The sequence below is a fragment of the Mustela erminea genome, chromosome 19 (genome assembly GCF_009829155.1).
Source record: "Mustela erminea isolate mMusErm1 chromosome 19, mMusErm1.Pri, whole genome shotgun sequence".
NCBI lineage: Eukaryota > Metazoa > Chordata > Mammalia > Carnivora > Mustelidae > Mustela > Mustela erminea.
In genome coordinates, this window is record NC_045632.1 from 57,719,685 (window position 1) to 57,740,619 (window position 20,935).

Consider the following 20,935-nt stretch of genomic DNA (forward strand, 5'->3'; position numbering starts at 1 on the left):
ACGACCCCTGGCCGCCGCCCCCCCAGCCGTGACTTCCGAGGGTCTCCGCCGTGGCCCGGCCCCGTGCGGTCTGACCCCCGCATCCACCCCCGAGCCCTGACTCCGGGATCGGAAGCCGGCGGCAGGCCCGGCGCGTCCTGACCTCCAGGATCCGACCCGCGCCTCCGCCCGCGGGCCCGGCTTCGCCCCGACCTCCGCAGTCCGACCCCCCGCGTCGCCCCGGTGGCCCGGCCGCGCCTCGACTTCCGCCATGCGACGCCCGCCACCCGCCCTGCCCTTGACTCGGCCGCGAGGACGCCCCCGCGGGAATTCCTGCGGGCACCCCCGACCCGCGCCGCCCCCGGGACCCTCAGCGCGGACCCCGGAAGGGCCCCGGACCGTCGGCGGCCGCCTCTGCGCTAAGTGATTTCTCGGAAAGCCGAGCGCTTCGAAGAAGGCGGGCCGGGCGGGCCGCGCCCATTGGGTGGTGCTGGCGGCGCGCCCGCGCCCATTGGCCGGACCCGGCGGCCCTCCCACGCCCATTGGCCCGCGCGGCCGCCGCTCCGCGCGCAGGCCCCGCCCCCGGCCCCGCCCCCGGCCCTAGACCCGCGCCGCCGCGGAGCCCGCGGCCGCTTCCCCCGAGCGCGGCTGCCGGCGTGGGAACTCGGGCGGCGGCGCCGAAGGCGGGCGGCGAGCTCGGGCGCGCGCGCGGCGGCAGGTAGGCTGCCCGGCGGCGGGTGGGCAGCGGCCCGGCCGGCTCCGTCCCTCCTCCGCGCTTCCTCCCGAGCTCAGACGCAAAGTCCAGGCGCTGAGCATGGGGCGGCGGGTCCCCAGGGGCTGGGGTGGACCAAGGCGTCACCTGGGAGTGGCCTGGCGGTGCCTCCGGAGCAAGACCTGCTCCCCGGTCCTGCTCCAGCCCTGCTGCCCGCGGTCGGCTCGGAGCGGCACGACCGATGGGCTGCGCGGTGGCCGCGCGGTGGCCGTCGGGGGGCGCGCGGGCTGGCGGGGCGCGGGCGTGCTCTTAGGCCTGACGACGGCGATTTCTGCGGGGCTTAGAGGCCCTTGGCTGCCGTCCCAGCACCGTGGCCTCTGGCAAGAAGGCCTTGGCTGTGTGGGGCTCACGCTCACAGCATCGGGGTGCACAGTGCACCCCAGCGCAAGGGGGGACCTCACGGGGTGAGATGTGCTGCTTCCCCGGGGCCGTGGGGTGCATGTGAATGGGAACGAGACGGCGAATGTTCCGGAGTTTAGGCCTATGGGGGGTGGGGGTACAACACACTTTTTGGTCTTTTAAAGCTAAGTAAGGAGCTGGACCGCACTTGCAGGTTCTGAGCCTGTCCTTTGGGATTCTGGCAGGTTCTTCCCAAGAAAAGAGCTGGGAGTGGCTGGGTCATCCCAGAAAGGCTGGGGCCCGAGTGGGCCACAGCGTGGAAGCTGGTAGCCTGGGGGTGGGAGAGGTGTGGAAGGTGAGTCCGGCACCACCTCCGGGGCACATCCTGGAATCCTGGAATCCGGCCTGGGTGGGGCCATCCCAGCCTCTTATCGCCTCCGGCCTGGGAAGCCTGAGCCCTGGGTCCCATTTATTGAGATGCAGATTAGCTCCAGCTAGGACTTGGCCCAGAAAAGAGAATGATTATCTAAAAATCAAGGAAGAGGAAGTCATACACATGTGACCGGGCTTCTGAATTTTTTTCTGGCTTGACATTTGTTGGGATTAATGCGTTAGCATTCCATAAATCATTGTGGGCCTTCGGGGACTAGAGTCTTCGTCACTGTGTTGCCGCTCAGAGTCTGAGGCGGGGATCTCTGAGGTCCGGTGGGGGGCTGTCCATGTGCTCAGATCCGGTAACGTTGTCTTAGCTTTTCTCTGCAGAGTGAGCACAGTGAGAGCCTGCCGGGGTGCCTGGGAGTCCGGGCGCCCTCCTGGGCTTCCGTGTTTCCTCTGGTCAGCAAGGAGGCTGCGGTAGATGGTGTCCGAAGTGTCGTCCCGTTTCCACATTCTGATTCACTTTCTCACTGACCCCTCTCGAAACCTTTACTCCTTTTCTGTCCATATAAATCACCAAGACCATTACCCTTAACAACGCTGGGGGCTGTGAATCCATCAGAAATGTTTTTTTTTTCTTTTAAGATTATATTTATTTATTTGAGAGAGAGCAGGAGCGAGAGAGATCACAGATGGAGAGGGACAAGCAGGCTCCCCGCTGAGCAGGGAGCCCAATGCTGGGCTCGATCCCAGGACCCTGAGACCATGACCTGAGCCGAAGGCTGTTAACCCTCTGAGCCCCCCAGGTGCCCCAAGTCCATCAGAAATCTTGATAAGAAGGTGTTGACCCACTTTCTAGAAAAGCCGCCCATCCAAAAAAAATCATGCTTTTTCTTTTCGGGAGGCTCCCGGAGCGTGGAGTCCGGTTTGTGACCCTTGTACTAAGGGGTGAGCCGAGTCCTGATGAGTGGGCGCGTTACACAGCGTTGTCAGATCTGCAGCCACCAGCCCTCCTGTCGTGTTCTGGGCCCCCGTGCCTTCCTCCGGCGCGCACGGCGTGCTCCTCCAGAGAGGCGGTCTCCCCCCAACTCAAAAGGATCTGTAGGAACCAGGACAGTGCTAGGTTACTTTCTGGGGGGTGCTTGGTCGTGGGGTTTCTTTTCTCTCCCTAGGTGTCCCTCCTAAATCTTTACCTTCTTATTGAGAAGCACAGGGGACTGTTTTGGAATTGTGGGATGCCTGTGACGTATAGTTCATTCACTTGGCGGCTGAGGAGAGCCTCAGAGCACCTCAGGTGGTTTTCCTGAGGTCATGGGGGAGAAAAGCCTTTGCTGGGTCTTCAGGTTCCAAATTCAAGTCCAGTTCCTAATTCCACCCACGTCACCCCTTTTACACCCACGGGTGGGCATAGAAAAGTCACAGTCGGCACTCGGGACTCACCTTCCCCCCAGGACCTGGACCCCCTTTCTGATCCCACAGCCACGTGGAGGGTGGCTGGTTTCCAAGTCCCACGCTTCTTGCTTTATGGACCAGCAGGGCTCTGGATGTGACTGTATTCTTGGGGACATTACGTCTTGTCACTACTGATGGTTTCAAACCTGTTTGCCCAAAGAGGTCACATTTTAATCAGAAGAGTAGAAATGCCTTTCTTTTTTTTTTTTTTTTGGTGGGCGTCGGTCCAACTGTTGAGGGGATTTCCAGCCTTGTTCTTGTAAACGCGGGCTGTGTGTCGATACGGCTTGGTGGTTCTTTCTCTGTCTGCTCTTGGGAACGCTCCCTGTTCTGGCAGGAACATCCAGAGGATGTCTTTGGGCACCCTGGCGACGTCCCCAAATTCTGGTGCCTTCTGAAGAGCCCAGCCTGGCCGACCTTGGTCTGTTCCCCAGTTGGTTTCCTTGCTTTTGTTCCTTCCCGAGGAGGAAAGTCAGGATGACATCTGTTTTTTAGAGAGAACCTTCTAAGGTCTAGGCATGGCCGCAAGTGCCTCCTCTGAGCCCTCCCCACAGGGACGCTGAGGGCTGGTGGTTCTCCCGGCCACGCCACGCTGAAAGCATGACTCAGGGGCCCCCCCGGGAGGTGGTGGGACTCAGATGGGACCCCAGCTCGGTCTCATTCCCAGACTCGCGCTCTCGTCAGTAACCCGTCTGAGAAGCAACGGTCCCGGAGGGCTGGCTCCGGCATCCCTTCTCTCCTGGAGCGCAGATGTTGCATTTGTTAACAAACGCTGGTCCCGTTGGACAAGTCAGGGGATTGGCTCTCCGCGAGATGAGCTGCTCGTTCGAGGGCCTGCACATGTGAAGGCGATGATTCCCCATCTTGTGCGCAGAATGGAAGGTGCCCCTTCCTGTGGCTGCGTTTACCCCAGACGGAGCGGGTGAAGGCTGGAAGGGGCACCGGCCGAACCCTCGGGAAGGACCGACCCCTGGGGCGGGGCAGCTGCCCATTTCCCGGCTCTCGCGCCCGCGGGGTGCTGGGATTCGTGCGGCGGCGTCTGTAATGTCACCGAACGTGCGCTTTTCTGTCGCAGGATGTGTGACCGGAACGGCGGCCGGCGGCTGCGGCAGTGGCTGATCGAGCAGATCGACAGCGGCATGTACCCAGGGCTGATCTGGGAGAGCGAGGAGAAGAGCATGTTCCGGATCCCCTGGAAGCACGCGGGCAAGCAGGATTACAACCAGGAAGTGGACGCGTCCATCTTTAAGGTGCGGACCTGAACTCGGTCTTCCTCCAGGCCCGTGCGGGTGTTGAGCCACCTCGTTCTCGTGGGCTTGAAAATAATTCTAGTTTTTTAGAACAGACGTCGATCAGGTGCTGAATGGGTCTCCCACAGACGAGGCTGCAGGCTGTTCACATCTCTTGTGTGACCTTGGAGCTCCGTGGGGTGTTGTTGGCCTGTTCGCGAGGGGGCGACGGAGGGCACGTTCCCCGTTTCTTCCGCGCGAGAAGCAGCAGTCGGGGAGCGAGCAGTCTTCAGGGCCCCGAGACCGAAGCCCTGTCCCCTGGGCTCCTGTCTCTCACTTGCATTACGAATTCTAGGAAGAGTGTACGTCTTGGTTCTTCCCACGTTCTTACTTCTGCCCGACAGTGGAGGGTCAGCTCAGATGAGAGAGACACCATCTGTCGTTGCTTCCGGGGCCGGGTCATGTGGGGTGCCCCGAACCTGCAGCAGGTTCTAAAAATAGTCTTCCTTCCCCTGCACACAAGAAGTACCCAAGCGTGGAGAGGCTTGCTTGGGCCCGGCCCGCCCCGCGGGTCGGTGTGTCCTTGCACACACTCCCATCCAGTAGGCGCTTCTCCTCCTCTTCCGTGGAGGCCCCAAGAGGAGAAGTGACTGGTCCAAGGTTTCCCAGCTCTTGGGCCACGGAGCCAGGGCAGCCCAGCCGGGCTCAGGGTCCCCTGTGGGTCGTCGTCCCCTGCAGGCTTCTCTGAGGCTTGGGGGATGCAGGCTCCCTGCCCTGGGAGATTTGGGTCCTGAGGTCAAGGGGGTCAGCAGTGGGACCCAGCCCAGGTGACTGACTCAGAGCCCCCCTCACCCCGTTCTGTGGGCATCTGGGGTCCAGGGACGGGAGGGCGGGCAGGCGGAATTGTGGAGGGGTGCGATTCGGAGCACAGGCCTGCGGGACCCCAGGGAGCCCGGGATGCTGTCCGGCAGCCGAACAGAAAGGACAGAAGACCGTGCCTTGGCCCCGGAGCGGGGCACTTGCAGGTCACAGCCAGCTTCAGGGGCGGGTCAGCCCTCGGGTTCTCTGTGGTGGTGGTGGGGGGGGCTCCACGGTTCCGCACTTCTGTTCCATCTCTGATCCGGGCTCTTTGGGAAACTGCGGTCAGTTACTGGCTCTCGTCCAGAAAGTGGCCCACGTGGATGGTTTGCCCACTCTCGCCTTCCAGGACCCCGGGTAGCCCCCGTGTCCGCATTTCTCCCCACCGGGAGAGATCCTTTGTCTCACCGCCCTTGCCGCCGGGGGCTCCTCGCCCGTAGAGCGCTTTGCCTTAGGCTTCGTGCCGACTCTCTGGGGAAAGACCCAGCTAAATGTCACCGGTGCCCAGGGTCCGCCGGCTCTGCCGGGAATTCTGGGTCGTGGATGGCTGCAGACCAGAGCTCCTCACCCTTGGCACTGTTGACCTCTCGGGCCAGATGGTTCCTACACGTGGGGCCGCCCTGGGCATGGGAGCATGTCCAGCAGCACTCCTCAACCCCGCAGCGTCTCCCCCTCCGCACGGAGGCCTGCGAGCATTGCTGACTGTGGTGAGGATGAGCAGATTTAGGTGGATGCCTGGGGTGCTGAGGGCCCAGGTTCCGGTGACCGTCACTGAGACCTCTTGGGGTGGGGGGGGAGCACCGGACCAGTGGGCCGCATGTCCTTGGCTGTGTCTCCTGGTGGCCATGCAAGGCCTCTCCCTGCACTTTGCTCCCTGTTTCAGCCTAGGCTCTGGGGGTAATGAAATAAAGTTCCAGATTTATATGTCTTATGCAATGCGCCTCACGGCCGTTTCAACAGCAGCAAGAAGAATGTGCAAGGCCCCCAATGCTTCCGTTCGTTACGCAGTCGCTCAGTGTGGCAATCTGAGAGGACCCACAATCTCAGCAGGAGCAGGGTGGGAGGGAGATGTGGGGGCCCCCCCGGGGCTGGTGGCCCCCAGGAGGATGGCCCGCTGGTCAGAAACAGGGAGGGACCCCGCCAGCCTGGCCCAGCCTCCGAGCGCGTCTCCCCGCAGCGCCCAGACGCACCTGCACAGGTGAGAGGCTCACGGGTTTTCTGGGTACGTAGAGAACCTCCTGTTGGGGACACCAGAGAAAACCTTTCCGTGGAGCGTGAAGCCATTTATCCAGAGAATTCGTCACGGTGTGCGGGTGTGATTGTGTGGCTGGCCCCGTGGGGTAGGCCCAAGTCGGGACCGGAAAGGGCCGAGCTCATTCTGTCTTTGAGTGTCCCGAGGCGCTCCTGTCCACTCGTGCTTGTTTTTAGAAAAGCATTTGGTGACGCTGAGCGTCGCTTCTCTGAGCAGCCCTGTGACAGGGTCAATGACCCGGAGCGGACTCTGTAGCACAGATAGGTCAAATGCAGTAGGCCATCGAGGGGAGAAAAAGCGTTTGATTTTTAAAACACAAGATGAGACTGTAACATCGAATCGGGACGAGTGTGTGGTCCCTGGTTCCCTGGGGCGCGGGCGGCTGCTGTGTGGGGCGCAGACTGCCCCAGGCCTCCGAATGGCTCCACTCGAGGTCACGGAAGGGTCCCAAGAGCGCCCAGCTAAGCCGATGTTTCAGAGCCGGCAGGAGAGCCCGAGAGGCTCGGGGCAGGGCCGGGAGCGAGGTACCTCTGAAGCCGACCGGGGCGCCCCGACTGAGCACTCCACTTTGCGCCAGGATGTCCCGGTGGGCTTCCCGGGCAAGTGTGAGCCTGGCATGCGGGATTGGACATAGGCCCGGCAGGTCTGGCTGAAGACTGGCAGGTCCCAACGTTGCCTGAAGCCCCCACTCCTCGAGGGCTGCCTGTAACGCGGATTCACCGGGGCTTTGCGGCGGGGGCGGGGCAGGGGGTGTGTTGGCTCGTCGCCTCTCCGGGGCGCCCTTGGCCAGGTCTGGAGACAGCCCATTGTCAAGGCTGGGGCTCTGTGGGTCAAGGCCAGGATGCTCTTAGACATTCGGTCACACACAGGACGGCGTCCCCCCGAGTACCCTGCGGCTGCACACAGCAGTAGTGCCCAAGTGGGGAAACTCAGATCTAACTGCGTGAAAAGCGGAAATTACCGTTGAAGGTGCGAGAGTTTCGCCTTCCTTGAGAAAAGCGAATCCCAGTCCGGTCTGCGATGCCATTAATAAAACACTGAACGATCAGGAGGGACAGGAAACCGTTCCCGCGAGAGGGGACTTCGTGTCTGCGTCGGAGAAGGGGGTGATGCTCGCGCGCCCCTTGAGGAACTTTCTTCCGTTCGCCTCCGCCTGCGGCGCCGCCTGAACTCAGGGCCCCAAATGGAGAAGCTGTGAGGTCTTGTGCCCGGGGTGGGGGTGGGGGGTGTGTCGTGGAGTTCTGCCGGTGTGGCCCCCTGGTCACCTCGGGTCACCGGATGGTGGTCACTGGGATGCTGGCTGAAGATGCGGGTTCCCGGACTAAGCGCCCCCTTACTGAAGGGGGCTCCCTGGGGTTGGGCCCCAAGGATCTGCCTCTCACCAGTCCCAGGGCACAGCTGTGGTCATTGACCTTGAGGACCCTTGCTGTGTGGAACTCCATGGGGCTGACCGTAGGGACCGTGGCGTCTCAGCCCTGACTGGGTCACCCTGAGAAGACTGGCGTCTTCCTGCGTCGGGCTGAGGGTTCCCTCCAGACCTCACGTTGACGGAGGCTGGCAGGTGGCTCGGATTTTGCCCCCCTCGCTGGTGTGTGTGGATGCCAGTTTGAGAATCTTGAAACTGCCTGTCCACGTGGTCACCTGGATTTTTTTTTTAGTTCTGCCCCTTCCGTGTTGTGGCTCTTGCAGGTTTCCAGCTTGGAGCTCTGGTCCTGGTTGAGAGGACCGGCAGGTTTGGAGAGGTCAGAACAGCTGTGGAGAACCAGCCGAGGCAGAAAACAGTTTGTTGCCTTTTAGGCAGGGCCCTGGGGCTGGGGCTGGGGCTGGGAGGGTTAGAATGCCAAAATGCAAAGCAAAATTTCTATTAAAAGTAGCTGGGCGGTGTATGACCACATTCAGACTTCTTGCAAATGTTCCCTTTTCATGCTAAATTTTGGCTAGGGGTTCATTTGAAAAAGCAACAAATTGTTCTTTGTTTTGAACATTCTAGTGAAACCATGTGCGACTTCCTCTTTGCGCTTGCTGACCTCAGGCCCCTCCAGGCCCTCTGGTCCCGGGAAGGATTCACGCAGAGGCAGATCCAAGATGTGTGTGGGGAGGAGCCACCCGCAGGGGCCGCATTCTGGTTCCCTTGGGTGGTCCTGGTTGGGGAGGGGCCCTTTCTGGCCCGGTCTTTTCGAGACGGGGGTCCACGGAGTTCCCCAGATGCCCCGAGTGCGAGCTGATGGCCAGAGGTGGCTGTCAGGACAGCGAGATCTGCGCGGGCCCTGACTCTGGCTGTGGGTGTCGGTGGTCGGGCTGGGGCGGGGCTGGCCTGGCCGCCTCTTTCATGTGCTGCTTTCTGCTCCTTCAGGCCTGGGCGGTTTTCAAAGGCAAGTTCAAGGAAGGGGACAAAGCCGAGCCGGCCACTTGGAAGACGAGGCTCCGCTGCGCCTTGAACAAGAGCCCAGATTTTGAGGAAGTGACAGACCGGTCCCAGCTGGACATTTCTGAGCCCTACAAAGTGTACCGCATCGTGCCCGAGGAGGAGCAAAAATGTAACTATCCAGGACGGGCGCGGGGCCCAGCAGAGGCCGCCCGGCCCGCAGCACCCCCGCCGGAGAGCCAGGGAGCTGGGTGGGGGGACGTCTGGGCGAGCCGTTGCGGCTCAGCCCACTGTCCTCTGGCCTGCGCCAGCAGATCCTGAGAGAGCTTCCCCTTGACCTCGGCCACCATCCGCTGGCCAAGTGGCTGTTTCCACTTGGGGGGGGGCAGCGCCCGTGGGAGGAAAGGGTGGGGCGGTCGGGCGGCCTCTGCTCACCGCCGTCAGCCCGGGAGCGGACAGTGGGGCCTCCCTGGGGCACAGTCACGGGGCCGGGCAGGGGCGAGCGGCCTGGGCAGTGTGAAGGAGCGGTTCCTTCTGTTTCTAACAAGGCTTAGAGGAGGCCAGGGGACAGTCAGGTGGACGCAGGCAGGCGGAGGGTCACGTTCCTGAATGCTCTGGGGGATGATGGCGCCGTTGGCTTCCTTGTCGGAGATCCCAGACGCCTTGGCACCCGGCTAGAGCCTGAGGGTTACCGGGGGGCTCTGGGAAGCTGTGATTCCGGAGTGACTGGTCCCGGGAGCCTGAAGGAAAGCGAGCGCTCAGACGCTCTCCCGGGCTGTGCACACGTTCCGAGTCCGGGCTCTTCCCACTGGGGGAGGCTTGACACTGTCGGCAGAGAATTTAAGTTAAAATTGTGACTATCCCAAATCTATAGTGAGCCTGGACCAGAGAGTCATTAAGCTCCTCCCCAGGGGAGCCAGCGTAGGACAGGGACAGTGGGACGGAGACTGTGAGGCCCGGGTGGTACTTGGTCCGTGAGCCCAGCCACTGGATGTCCCGCCCGCAGTGGGCAACTCCAGTTTTGGGAGTTTGTGGCTTCATGGTGTGTAAGTTAGCACCGAACATGGCTGAGTCGGTCATCAGTAGGAAGTCAGACCAGCCTGTCCTTGGAGGGTCTGACGACCTTGACAGGGAGGCCTTGGCCTTCACTGGGAGACTGAGACCTTGACCTTGACAGGGAGGCCTTGCCGGTAATGGCTCCGGGAGGCCTCTGAAAGGCTAGGCATGCATCTTTCCCTCCAACGTCCAAGTTCTGGATAGTTTTTCATCAGCCCCAAATGAGCTGTGGTTTGAGGGAACGGAGAAGTGTGTCTTCTTTGCCCCCCGCCCCGGCTCAGCCAAGCTTGACCCGGCAGGTGAGCCCAGCTTGTTTATAGCGTGGGGTGCAGCCAGCATCACCTGCGCCGGTGGGGGTTACAGAAGGAGTCGGTTCTCAGGGGGTGGGGGATGCTGCATTTGCATAGTGTCTAAATGGACCCGCTCTGCTCCGTACTTCAGTGGTTTGCAGGCTTCACGGGGCCCCCCTACCCCGTACTCCCTCGACTTCCCCCATCCGCAGCTTCTAGCCAGTCCTGAGTCTCTCCGAGTAGAGTCTGGATTCAGCTGGGATGGAGCGAGGGTCAGTCAGGAGCCTGTTGCTTCTAGGAAACGGCCAGCAGATCTCTGGCCCAGGGGTAGGGGTGAGCCTGGGGTGGGGGCTTGCCGTGGGGCCCCCCGGGGCCTGGAGGCCGTGCCTGGTGGGGCCAGCCCTCCGGTCCGCCGTGCGCGCACGCCTGGTGTGTGCACAGATGCGCGCTGTGTATTTGGAAAAGCCACAGAGACATTTCCTGTCAATTAACTTTAAAAAATGACTCCAATCTGCGCACACATTGTGCCAGGAAATCTTCGAGTGTCTTCAAACAGCCCGGCTTATGGATGTGCCCCAGATGGGTGGTCGGCGCCTGGTGTGAAGCGTGTCTGACGGGCGCTCACGCTCCTTCTCGGCCAGTGGGGACGAGCCACACGGCCGTCCCGGCCCTCTGAGTGTTACAGACAACTGGCGACTTCTCCCTTTGACCTGGACGGTCAGACGGCTGCGGCAGCACGGGCGACCGTTTCTGGGCTTCTTCCAAACCAGTGAAGACACCGACTGACCTGTATTTCGTTGAACTCAGCATTAAAAAAAAAAAAAGCCCAGACTGAAACGCCAGCCCCGATTCTGCCCCCGACGATGGCTGAGGTCCTCTGGGCGGTGTGTCACGCGTCTGCCCGATTTTCCGCAGGCAGACTAGGCGTGGCGACTCCCGGCGGCGTGAGCGAGATGGCCGAGATGGAGCGCGGGCGGCCCGAGATGGACGAGCTCGTCAGGGAGGTGAGCGGCAGCCCCTTCCCTCGACCCCAGGCGCGTCCCGGTGCCGCGGAGCTCCCTGCTCTGGGCCGGTGATGTTCGCGCCAGCTGTGAACTTGCCCTATGTTAAACGTTCTGACTGGCGGTCTTAGAAAACGCATCGCGGAATCGCTTGGCTTCTTGGGCGGGCTGCAGTGAACAAGATGGAAACTCGCTGCCGGGCTTGGGGTTGTCCTTACGACGGGGATGGGGTGCTGTCGCCCCGCAGGCTGCTGCCGTAGAGTCTGCCGCTGGGCGGCGGGTCGTCAGGCCTGTTAGAACCGCACGGAAACTCCGTTCAGGGGCTGTGAGCCGAGGACCGGCGAGGTCTCAGTCGGCAAAACCCGTGGGGTCTCGGATGCCGGCCGCAGCTCTGCAGACAGCCTTGCCTGGTCCCGCCGTCCGCCTCGCAGCTCTGCTTCTCGGGCTGTTAGCAGGGGGACCCGGCATAGCTGACGTCGACCCGCACCGTCCTTGTGAGGGGCATGTGGGTGCGACAGTCTTCCTGACGCCCGCGGGGCCGCAGCGGGATTTTCAGGAGTCGCTTGGTTGCCCGAGAACATGCAGATGACCACGTGGAGCCTCCGCTCGGCGGCCTGGCTCGGGTGCGGGTGGCAGGGGCTGGGTTTCGGGGTGGTCTCTGGCAGCGGACCGGCTGCATTCCTGGCCTCGTGTCTCCAGCAACACCCGTTTCCCCTGCGAGGCTTTCCTGCCGGCTCAGGCGGGGGGGCGGTCAGGCTGGCACACCGGGGCCCCGAGAAACCCAGATTTCCAAGGTTTGCTGATGAGAGCCGTCGGCCTCCGTTCGGGAGTCAGAGCCGGCAGTCCAGGTGTGGAGAGGGAGGCAGGCCGCACTCAGTCCCGCGAGTCTGTCCAGCGTCGCTGTTTGCTGGAGTCCCAGACCCTTCTGCCTCTCTCCAGCGCATCGGGGCAGCCAGGTGACCTGGCCGTTTGTTTTATGACAGGCAGTTTCACAAAAAAAGCCATAAACTTACCAGAGGTTGCGCAGTGGCCAGCCGCAGGCTCATCCCGGTGGGTGCGTCTTGATCGCACAGTCAGGTTTTCCTTGTGTCTTGGGATCCTGGCGTCCCCACACGGTGTGGCTTTTTGGTTAAGTCTAAACCGTTCATGTGTCCCAACCCCCGAGTCCCGCTCTGGAAGCCCAGTGAGTGCGGGGCTCTTGACTCGCCCTGTTCCCACAGCCGTCTGTGGACGACTACATGGGGATCGTCAAGCGGAGCCCCTCCCCGCCCGACGCGTGCCGGAGCCAGCTGCTCCCGGAGTGTTGGATGCAGCAGCCCAGCGCAGGTGAGGACCGGCCTTCCGGGGCCACCCCGCTCTTGGGGCATGGCGGCGTCGGTGGGGGGGTCCTAGTACTGCCGTGAGCTCTGCTTTACTGAAGGTAACTTTGCACCCCTCCCCACTGCCTCTTAGGAAGGCACGTGGACCCTGCCCCGGACTCAGCCCTGGCCCTTCCCCCAGGAGGCGTCTGCTTGTGGCCCGCGATCCTGGGACGGGGTGGCCAACCCCTCCCAGACCAGAGGGGAGATGGGGCTTTGGGCCACATTTGAGCTTGCCATGTGGGCCTGCCAGCCACTCCCCCAGGACATCAGAGACCCCCTCAGAGCGGAGGCTGGAGAGGCAGGGGGGCGGGGCCGGGACCAGGACCAGGACCAGGACCAGGACCGTGCGGTCGCTCTCTGGGAGCCCTGGCTTCGAATGCCATGGTCGGCGGGGAGTTTGTAACTTCAAGTCTCTGTCCTCGCATCTAATGGAGACACCAGGACTGTTCCTGGGACACGTGTCCCGGGGGTCACGGGCTGAAGGAGACATTCATGCGTTTATTAGCTCCTGAGGCCTCCCCCATCTGCCCTTGGCACGCACGGATTGCTGTGTGTTCCTCAGTCTCTCCCCCGCGGTTTCCCTGCGGGACACTGGGAAGGGACGGTGGCCCAGCTGGCTTCAGAGGCCGCCAGACTGGGTGGTGGCAGTTTGGCCTCCGGGACCCTGGGCGAGCCCCTCTCCCTGCATTGTGGTGGCACCTTGGGGAAAGCTGGCTCGGGCTCCAGGCTCCCCACTGGAGACCAGGCCTGGGGTGGGCACGCAGGCTCGTGCTGTTTCGGGAGGAGGCCCTCAGGTGGGGGGAAGTGGGGCCCCAGAGCATCGCACTGACCCTCCAAAAGTCCCACAGCCCAGAGGACGTTTCCTCCCCCTTAGCTGGTTGAGCTGAGGTCTGGTGCATGAAACGTGGGTTACCATGCTGGGGCGGGGGGAATCCCACATTCAGTAGAAGCCTCTGGCGGGAGCTCAGGAGCACGCCGTGGCGCCTTTTAAAGAGATTTCTGCAGAGGGAGCATTTGGGCTGGTTCCGCACACGCGACTGGGTCTGAATCTGCTTTTCACTCTCCGCGGCAGGCTTGCCACTGGTGACGGGCTACACCGCCTACGACACACACCAGTCAGGTAAGGGGCTGCTCCGCGCCGGGCTGGCGGGTGCGACATGGCGCTCTTAGAAGGCAGAGCTCCAAGGGCCTGCTCGGGTCCATGGACGAGCCGATCAGCTGTCAGAAGTCAGGACCCCGATTCCTCCTCCTCGCTGCGGGGGCGAGCCAGGGGCCGGCCTCCCTGAGGCCCTTCTCCGATTGGGCAGCCAAATCGATCCAAAAAGCTCTTCCTGTGTAACTCTGCAGGAGAACGAGCATGGGGACAGCTCGGGCCTAGTTCTGCCCATCTTGGGTGACCCCAGGCAGAGGGATTGAGCCCCTCCGAACGTCACTGGAGTGTGGTGATGATTGAGTGTCCTTTAGTGTGTCTGGTAGGGATGTCATCAGTCACTAAGCATCACCAGTGTCTCACGAGTGCCCCCCCCCCTTTTAAACTCTCTTCCGCACTCAAGTTCATAACGATAAGGATACTTGCTGATGCCACGGGGTGGTGATGACGATGGTGGTGGTGATGACGATGGTGGTGGTGATCGGGATGACGGCATGATGGGGTTGGTGACCATGGTGGCGGCTGGCTAGGTGCCAGGATCACGGCTGCGACTCCCCCGCCTGCATCTCATACCTTCCATCACCTGGCGAGAGGTGCTGTGACGGCTCCCCCTGCACAGGCTCAGAAGTGCTAGGTCACAGCCCGTGGGCCGCGGGGCGGGGGTAGGGCCTCGGGCTGTGCCGTGCCTGCTCCAGCCCCTCATCACGGGTCACGGGTGGGCTTTGGTACATTTTTGTCTGCTTATGCTGGGGACTCAGACGTCCTGCCAGTGGTCCCTGGGATTTGCATTAGGACTCATTGATGGCGTCTACCCCAACAGCTGTTGCTTCTCTGGGAAGCGAACAGCCTGGCTCATCAGGACGGACCGTAGGACCTTGGGGCTGGGGGCCCGGAGGTCTCTTGGTGCAGAGGAGAAGATGGGGCTCTGAGAGGTGTCTGGACCAAGGCCCTCTTGGGACAGCTGTGCGGGGTGGTGGAGGCAGCTTCACACCCAGGCAGGAAGATGCCAGAGGAGCAGTGTCCCTGTTCACAGTACTGGTGTCCCTGCAGAGCAGCCATGCGAGCTGGGGACTGTCACAGCTCCGGCCTCCCAAAGGAGGGAGCCCAGGCTTGGCGGTTTAATCGCTGGTCATGGTCACCCAGCTGGGAAGCAGCGGCCCGGGTCAAAGCCGGGCACCCGGCTGCCTTCAGCGGGCCCGGCAGTGGGCTCACAGGGCCAGGCCTCTGACCCAGTCTGCTCTGGGCTGCGGTCCAGCCCATCTGCTGACCAGTGTGCTTCCTGGGGGCAGGGCGGTGGCATCTGGGTGAGGAGGAAGTGTGCTCAGTTGCCCCCGAGAGGTCCCAGCACCCAGCGGGAGAAGCAGCCCGTAGCTCTGCAACATGCAAGGAAAATCAGAACCCACTCTTCTCGAGGTTGTGGACTTCGGGACCTCGGTTCCAGTCACCCCCCCACCTGCGTAATTAAGTTGATGCTGGGGGTCCCCTGTTCTCGGCCCTGCAGGGACAAGGTGTTGAGGGACCGGGCAGGGGAAAGGTGGTGGGAATGCTGGATGCCGTGGCCCTTAGATGCCACCGGGCTTGATTGCCCCATTTTTCTGGGGAGATCAGGAGTCCAGATTTTTATGTGAAACCTTCCCAGGTCAGAGTGACCACAGATCGGCATTAACAATGTCCCTGTGGGGCGCCTGGGTGGCTCAGTGGGTTAAGCCGCTGCCTTCGGCTCAGGTCATGATCTCGGGGTCCTGGGATCGAGTCCCACATCGGGCTCTCCGCTCAGCAGGGAGCCTGCTTCCCTCTCTCTCTCTCTCTCTCTCTCTCTCTCTCTCTGCCTGCCTCTCCATCTACTTGTGATTTCTCTCTGTCAAATAAATAAATAAAATCTTTAAAAAAAAAAAAAAAAAAAAAACAAAAAAACAATGTCCCTGTGGGCCCATGGCTCCAGATGCCCCGTGGCTGCCCGTGTGCGCCTCGAGTGTGCCCATGACGTTTGGGGGTCAGGGCGGGGTCTGAGCTCGGACAGCGGGGTGCCGTGCTGCAGACCGCAGACGTGGGGCCGGCCTGCTGGGGAGCAAGGGAAGCCCGTCTGCCCCGTGCGACCGTCCCGCTGTCCCAGCAGACGCTGTAACGTCTACACCTGTTTCCTTACCCGGGCCGCCGGGCAGGTCGTGTGCTGGTAGGGCTGTTGCACTAGCCGCGGCCCCTGGTGGGTACCACATAGACCTGGAATTAGGACTTAGAGCTCCCGGAGTCTCCTCTGCGCAGCCAGCGTTGTCCTGTTTCCTGGGTTTATCTTGTCGTAGCTGCTCCCGTGGTGCCTATGGGTGCGGAGTGCACACGTGCGCTGACGCCGTCCTCGGCCGCCGGAGGGAGGTGGGTGCCACTGTTCATCTGCTTTGCTGGTGGGGAAACTGAGGCACAGAGTGGTGAAGCCACCTGCCCCTGGTCACACAGGTGGGCTCCCACGTCGAGGCGTCTGTGCTCCCGGCATTGTCACCATGGTGTCACTGTGCTGAGACCGTCCCCTGGTGGGCGGGGGACCTTTGAGACTTGGGGAGGGGCCAGCCGGAGCCCCGTAGCGGTCCTGGTGGTGGATTTTCCCCCATGGCTCCCGTCGGGCGCTGTGGTTCTGGCTCAGGCCCTGCCCCCCCAAACCTTGCCCAAGCTATGCTGCCCTGGGGCATGGGGACAGCCTCACGTGGGCACGTGGGGAGCCCCCGTCTGCTGCCCCCTGGGAAGCAGCCAGTTCTCCCGTCGCGGGCCGGTGTGAGTACAGCCGTGGCAGCGACAGGGTGAAGGTGCGGCGTGGGGCCGGGGTCCGCAGGGGTGTTTCTTCCTCTGGGATGAGGTGCAGGGAGTTGTGGAGTGTGTCAGGGCGCGATGCGGTGTTCCAGACCGGCTGGGTGGGAGGAAAGGACCCCGGGCCGGTCAGGACCTGAGGTCGGACGCCGGGGCTGCCGCTTCCTGGCGGGGAGACCCCACGTGGGCCTCCGTGTTCCCACGTGTCATGGAAGTGGATTGGACCGGGACACCTACGCTCCCGGCCTGGCGCGATTCCAGAACGCTCTTTAGCTCCGCCCCGGGAGAGAACGGAGCCTGAGAACGCTAGTGGGGGTTCTTAACTCAACAAATAATTCTTTTTTAAGAGATTTACTTGTCAGAGCCAAGGAGGGGGAGCGGCAGGCAGAGGGAGAAGGGAGCTGGGCAGGGAGTTGGGCGCCGCGGGCGCCGGTCCCAGGGCTGTAGGATTGTGAGCTGAGCTGGAGGCAGATGCTCAACCAGCTGAGCCGCCGGGTGTCTCTGAGCAAATGATTCTTAAGCAGAACCTGGGGAGGGAAGTGTCCAAGGACTAGACACACTTAGAAATTCTGGTCCCGTGGCTGCCCCTGCCTGAGGCCCAGAGACCTGGTTTGTCCGGAGCAGGCGGTAAGGACCCGTCAGTGCCCACCTGGGGCTGCTTGAGGGGACCAGCGCCTGAGAGAAAACTGCAAGCAGAATCCTCTCCCGTGTTTACTTGGTGCTGGGGTGCCACGGCCGCCGCTGGAAGCGCGGACTGACTTGGGCCATAGACTAGTCCTTTGAGCGTAGCTGTAGCTGAAGGGTTTGGAGAGTCCCGATGTGACATCCACGGAACCCCAGGGGACGGCGTCTGTCCAGGACAGGGCGGCACTGTCGTTTGCCCCGTCCTGAACTTGAATCGAGCACCGGCGTCGGTCAGGAGTGGGGCAGCAGGCCTCGGTTCCCGGGCACGTACGGCGGCGTAGCGGGGTGTCGTGGGACTGTGGTGCAGGACCTCGCGGGACAGTGTCCCAGCGGGACCCGGAGACGGAGAAATTTTCCGAACTCCTGCGTCGTCCGGGTCGTGGTGACCCTCGCCGGAAGAGTGCAGTGCGCGGAGTGGTTTTATTGAGTCATTAGTTTCCTTAGTAAGCCTGGTTTCTAGAAGCGCGCAGCAACTTCCCCGAGAAGCTAAACACCCCCCGCCCCCGGCCATGCTGGGGGGAAAGGACGGCCTCCGCCCCTTCCCGCAGCCCCTGACCAGGCTTCCTTGCCCGTAGCCTTCTCGCAGATGGTCATCAGCTTCTACTACGGCGGCAAGCTGGTGGGCCAGACCGCCACCACCTGCCCTGAGGGCTGCCGCCTGTCCCTGGGCCAGCCGGGCCTGCCGGGCGCCAAGCTGTACGGGCCCGAGGGCCTGGAGCTCGTGCGCTTCCCGCCGGCGGACGCCATCCCCAGCGAGCGGCAGCGGCAGGTGACGCGGAAGCTCTTCGGGCACCTGGAGCGCGGGGTCCTGCTGCACAGTAGCCGCCAGGGCGTGCTGGTCAAGCGGCTGTGCCAGGGCCGCGTGTTCTGCAGCGGCAACGCCGTGCTCTGCAAGGACCGGCCCAACAAGCTGGAGCGTGACGAGGTGGTCAAGGTCTTCGACACCAGCCAGTTCTTCCGAGGTGGGTCCTGCCGTCCGCGGGCTGCCCCGAGCCTTCCCGGGGCGCTCTGGGCCTGGAGGAGCGGGAGACGTGGGGTGCATGCAGTTTGGGGGGCGTTCCTGGGCGGCTCTGCCTTCAGGCCGAGGGGTCCAGGGGAGCCTCTCTGGGCCTGGACCGGCGCGTGTGTCGAGCGAGGGCCCAGCTTCATTGGCTTTCTTGAGCGCGGGCGGGAGGACCAGGGTCTCTAAAAATCCCACTGCGGGCTGCAGGGTCAGACTGAGGGTCAGACTCAGGGATCGAGGTGCACACTGTGGGACAGGATGACCTTGTGTGCGCGGAGTCCTCGGGTTCCTGGCCCGCCCTGTGTGCTCCTCCTGGAACGTCAGGCTCCCTGCTCTGTCCCCTCCTCTGTCTGCACCTCCACCTAAAATAGCTCCAGCCTCCAGGCCCGTGTCTCCTGCCCCCGGCCCGGGATCTCTGTGGGACGGGGGAGCAGGCTTCGCGGGAGATGCGGCCTGCAGAGGGGTGGGGTGTGGGGTGTGAGCTCCGGTGTGAAAGCCCCGGGTGCCCACGTTGGGGAGGGGCAGCGCGCCGGGAGCTGTGGTGACCCTGCCCCTGCCCCGTGTCCCCGCAGAGCTGCAGCACTTCTATAACAACCAGGGCCGGCTCCCGGACAGCAGGGTCGTGCTCTGCTTCGGAGAAGAGTTTCCGGATCTGACCCCCCTACGCTCCAAACTCATCCTGGTGCAGGTGAGCTCTCCGGCCCGCTCTTCGGGACTCCGTCTGTCCTGGGCTGGAGAACAGGCAGCAGCGACGGGGGGACCCCGCCTGTGGGCGGAGGCAGGCCTGCGGGGAGACCTCCACATGGGGCTCGTGGATTCTTGCTCCCTCTCGGTCATCTTCTCGTGCTGCAGGACTCTCAGGATCTGTGTTTCCTCCTGCTGCCTTAAGTCAGAGCCCACTTCCTAGCAAGATTCTGCCTTCTAGCAAGGTTCAGTTGCCTCAAGGTCTGAGAGAGAGAGTAGGGCTTTTCAGACCCTTACTTAATCTAATCAAAGGAATGAAACTCTAATGGTGGAATCTGGAGCGGCTGCGGCTGGCACTGCAGACCGGGAGTACCACTTGCTCTTCCCTTGCCTCTGCCTCCCTGGGGGCTCATGGGGAGGTTCTCAGCGGGCACTTTGGACTGAGTAGTCAGAGAATCTGGCCGGGGTGCGAGACCGTCCCACACTCGCAGCCTTACGTCTGACCTGTGTCCGTCCCTCTAGATCGAGCAGCTGTACGTGCGGCAGCTGGTGGAGGAGGCCAGCAGGAGCTGTGGCGGCGGCTCCCTGGCGCAGGCTCCCGAGGAGCCCCAGCTGGACCAGGTCTTCCGGATGTTTCCAGACGTGTGCACCTCACACCAGAGACCCTTCTTCAGAGAAAACCAACAGATCACGGTGTAGCCTGTTTCGGGGGGCGCGCCGTCTGGCCCCGTCTCACGCCTCGTTCCTACAGTTACTGTCAGTATTTAAGGGTGTGGATGCCCGTGACTGGGGCAGGATGCTTCGCGGAGCTCCTGGTTCAGTAGGGGCGTCCCTGAGCACTGGACGCTGACGCCCCCGCGGGAGGAGTGCGACGGGACTCTTAAGCGTGGAAATGTGCCCCAGACAACCCGGGTGCTGTCCCTGTGACCTGGGATTCAGACGTGGGCTTCCCGTACCCCCCAGTTACCGTGCGTGGCGGGTGCCTTCAGCGTCTAGGGATAGGCCCACGCCTGGGCCTTCAGTTTTACCAGCACGTAACTGCTTCCAGGAAGAGATGTGGGGACGAGGCTGCTTTTGTCTTTTCCCTTGTGTTACCGCGATAGACTCGTGTTTCCAACGCTTGACTCAATGTGGAGGGTCTTTACTTTTTACGCCAGTTCATAAGATGTAGAAATACTTAGGTAACAGCCTCGCTTCCACAGGTGACAGCAAGACGCCAGGCGTGTTAGGGGGGACGGGCACGAGGCCTAGGATTTGCCCCCGGCAGGCTTGTCCCCGCCGGAGGGCCTGGTGTGTTCCAGAATGTTCCCTGTGGGCCTTCCTGCCAAGTGGCTTAGGTTTTCATTTCTGTAATTAAATCATTCCCAGAGCCCTTGCTCTTTCCTTCTTTCTAAATGGTTTTGACCGGTCTTCAAAATACACACATTTTACTTGTCCTGTTGTAAACCGCTTTGAATTTTCTTCTTTCTTACAAAGTGAGCTATAAACCACAGACTGCAAAAGTAACCGTACATTGCGCAAGCATTTTGATTGTGCCTTCGAGTCCGTGAACCAGAGCCCAGCCGGGCCGTGGAGCGTGTGGGCCTGGCTCGGGCGGACTGGGACTGTGTCACGACCCCTGTCACCAGCGCCCCAGTCCCAGTCCCAGGGTGGGTGGTGGCAGGGACAGTGCCTTCCCCCTCCCTAGGACCCCTCGCGGTCTGGGGTGGCCCTGGGCCATGCCCGGTTCTGCTCTTCGGCAGAGCCCTGTGCTGCGGCTCCCGGGGGAGGAGGCCCAGTTTCAGCCCCGGAAACACTCAGGCTGTTTGCTCGAGGAGAAGGTGCATTTACCACCCCAGACGCTCAGAGGGGTGAGGACAGGTCAGCCTCCCGCTGACCGTCCGCTGTGCACACAGCACATCTCCACCATGGCTCTAAAGTGACTTATGATTTAAAAAGCACTTGAACATTTCTTTCTGGGGGGGCGATGTTGTATTTTGCTCAGTGGGGGTGCCTCTCCCCACTTCATGTCCCGGGTGATGTGCCAGGCCTGGCAGAGGTGGGCGTGCCAAGTGAGCTAAGCAGGTGTCTGCCGCGGCCCCGGGAAGCCGGTTCTACACTCATGTGGCCACCAGGCCGGGGTGGGGAGAAGGGGCTTTGCCTCGTCCTTTTTCCTGACCAGCCGGTCACCACCGGCCCTGGCTCAGTCTCGGCTGTGAAAGGCAGGAAGAGGCCTCACCTGTCAAGGTGCACTTCTGGGGCTCAGGGGACAGGGTCATTCCCACTTAGTGCATCTGGCCGCCTTATAAC

General features: G+C 62.3%; 1 protein-coding gene across 9 annotated transcripts; it reads left to right on the forward strand.

Annotated features, from left to right (window-relative positions):
• Nucleotides 1–585: 585 nt before the first annotated feature.
• IRF8 (interferon regulatory factor 8) lies at nucleotides 586–20,153 on the forward strand. Of its 9 annotated transcripts, none has more exons than XM_032323147.1 (9): nucleotides 586–662; nucleotides 3,993–4,167; nucleotides 8,610–8,793; nucleotides 10,883–10,971; nucleotides 12,189–12,294; nucleotides 13,402–13,449; nucleotides 17,535–17,921; nucleotides 18,535–18,650; nucleotides 19,169–20,153. In XM_032323147.1, the coding sequence occupies exons 2-9, from the start codon at nucleotides 3,994–3,996 to the stop codon at nucleotides 19,343–19,345; spliced, it is 1,281 nt and encodes a 426-aa protein (XP_032179038.1). In that variant the 5' UTR covers nucleotides 586–662; nucleotide 3,993; the 3' UTR covers nucleotides 19,346–20,153. The 9 variants fall into 9 exon arrangements, with proteins under 9 accessions (XP_032179038.1, XP_032179037.1, XP_032179034.1 ...); XM_032323146.1 differs by having other exon boundaries at nucleotides 594–697; XM_032323145.1 differs by lacking the exons at nucleotides 586–662; nucleotides 3,993–4,167 and adding an exon at nucleotides 7,838–8,343.
• Nucleotides 20,154–20,935: the final 782 nt, after the last annotated feature.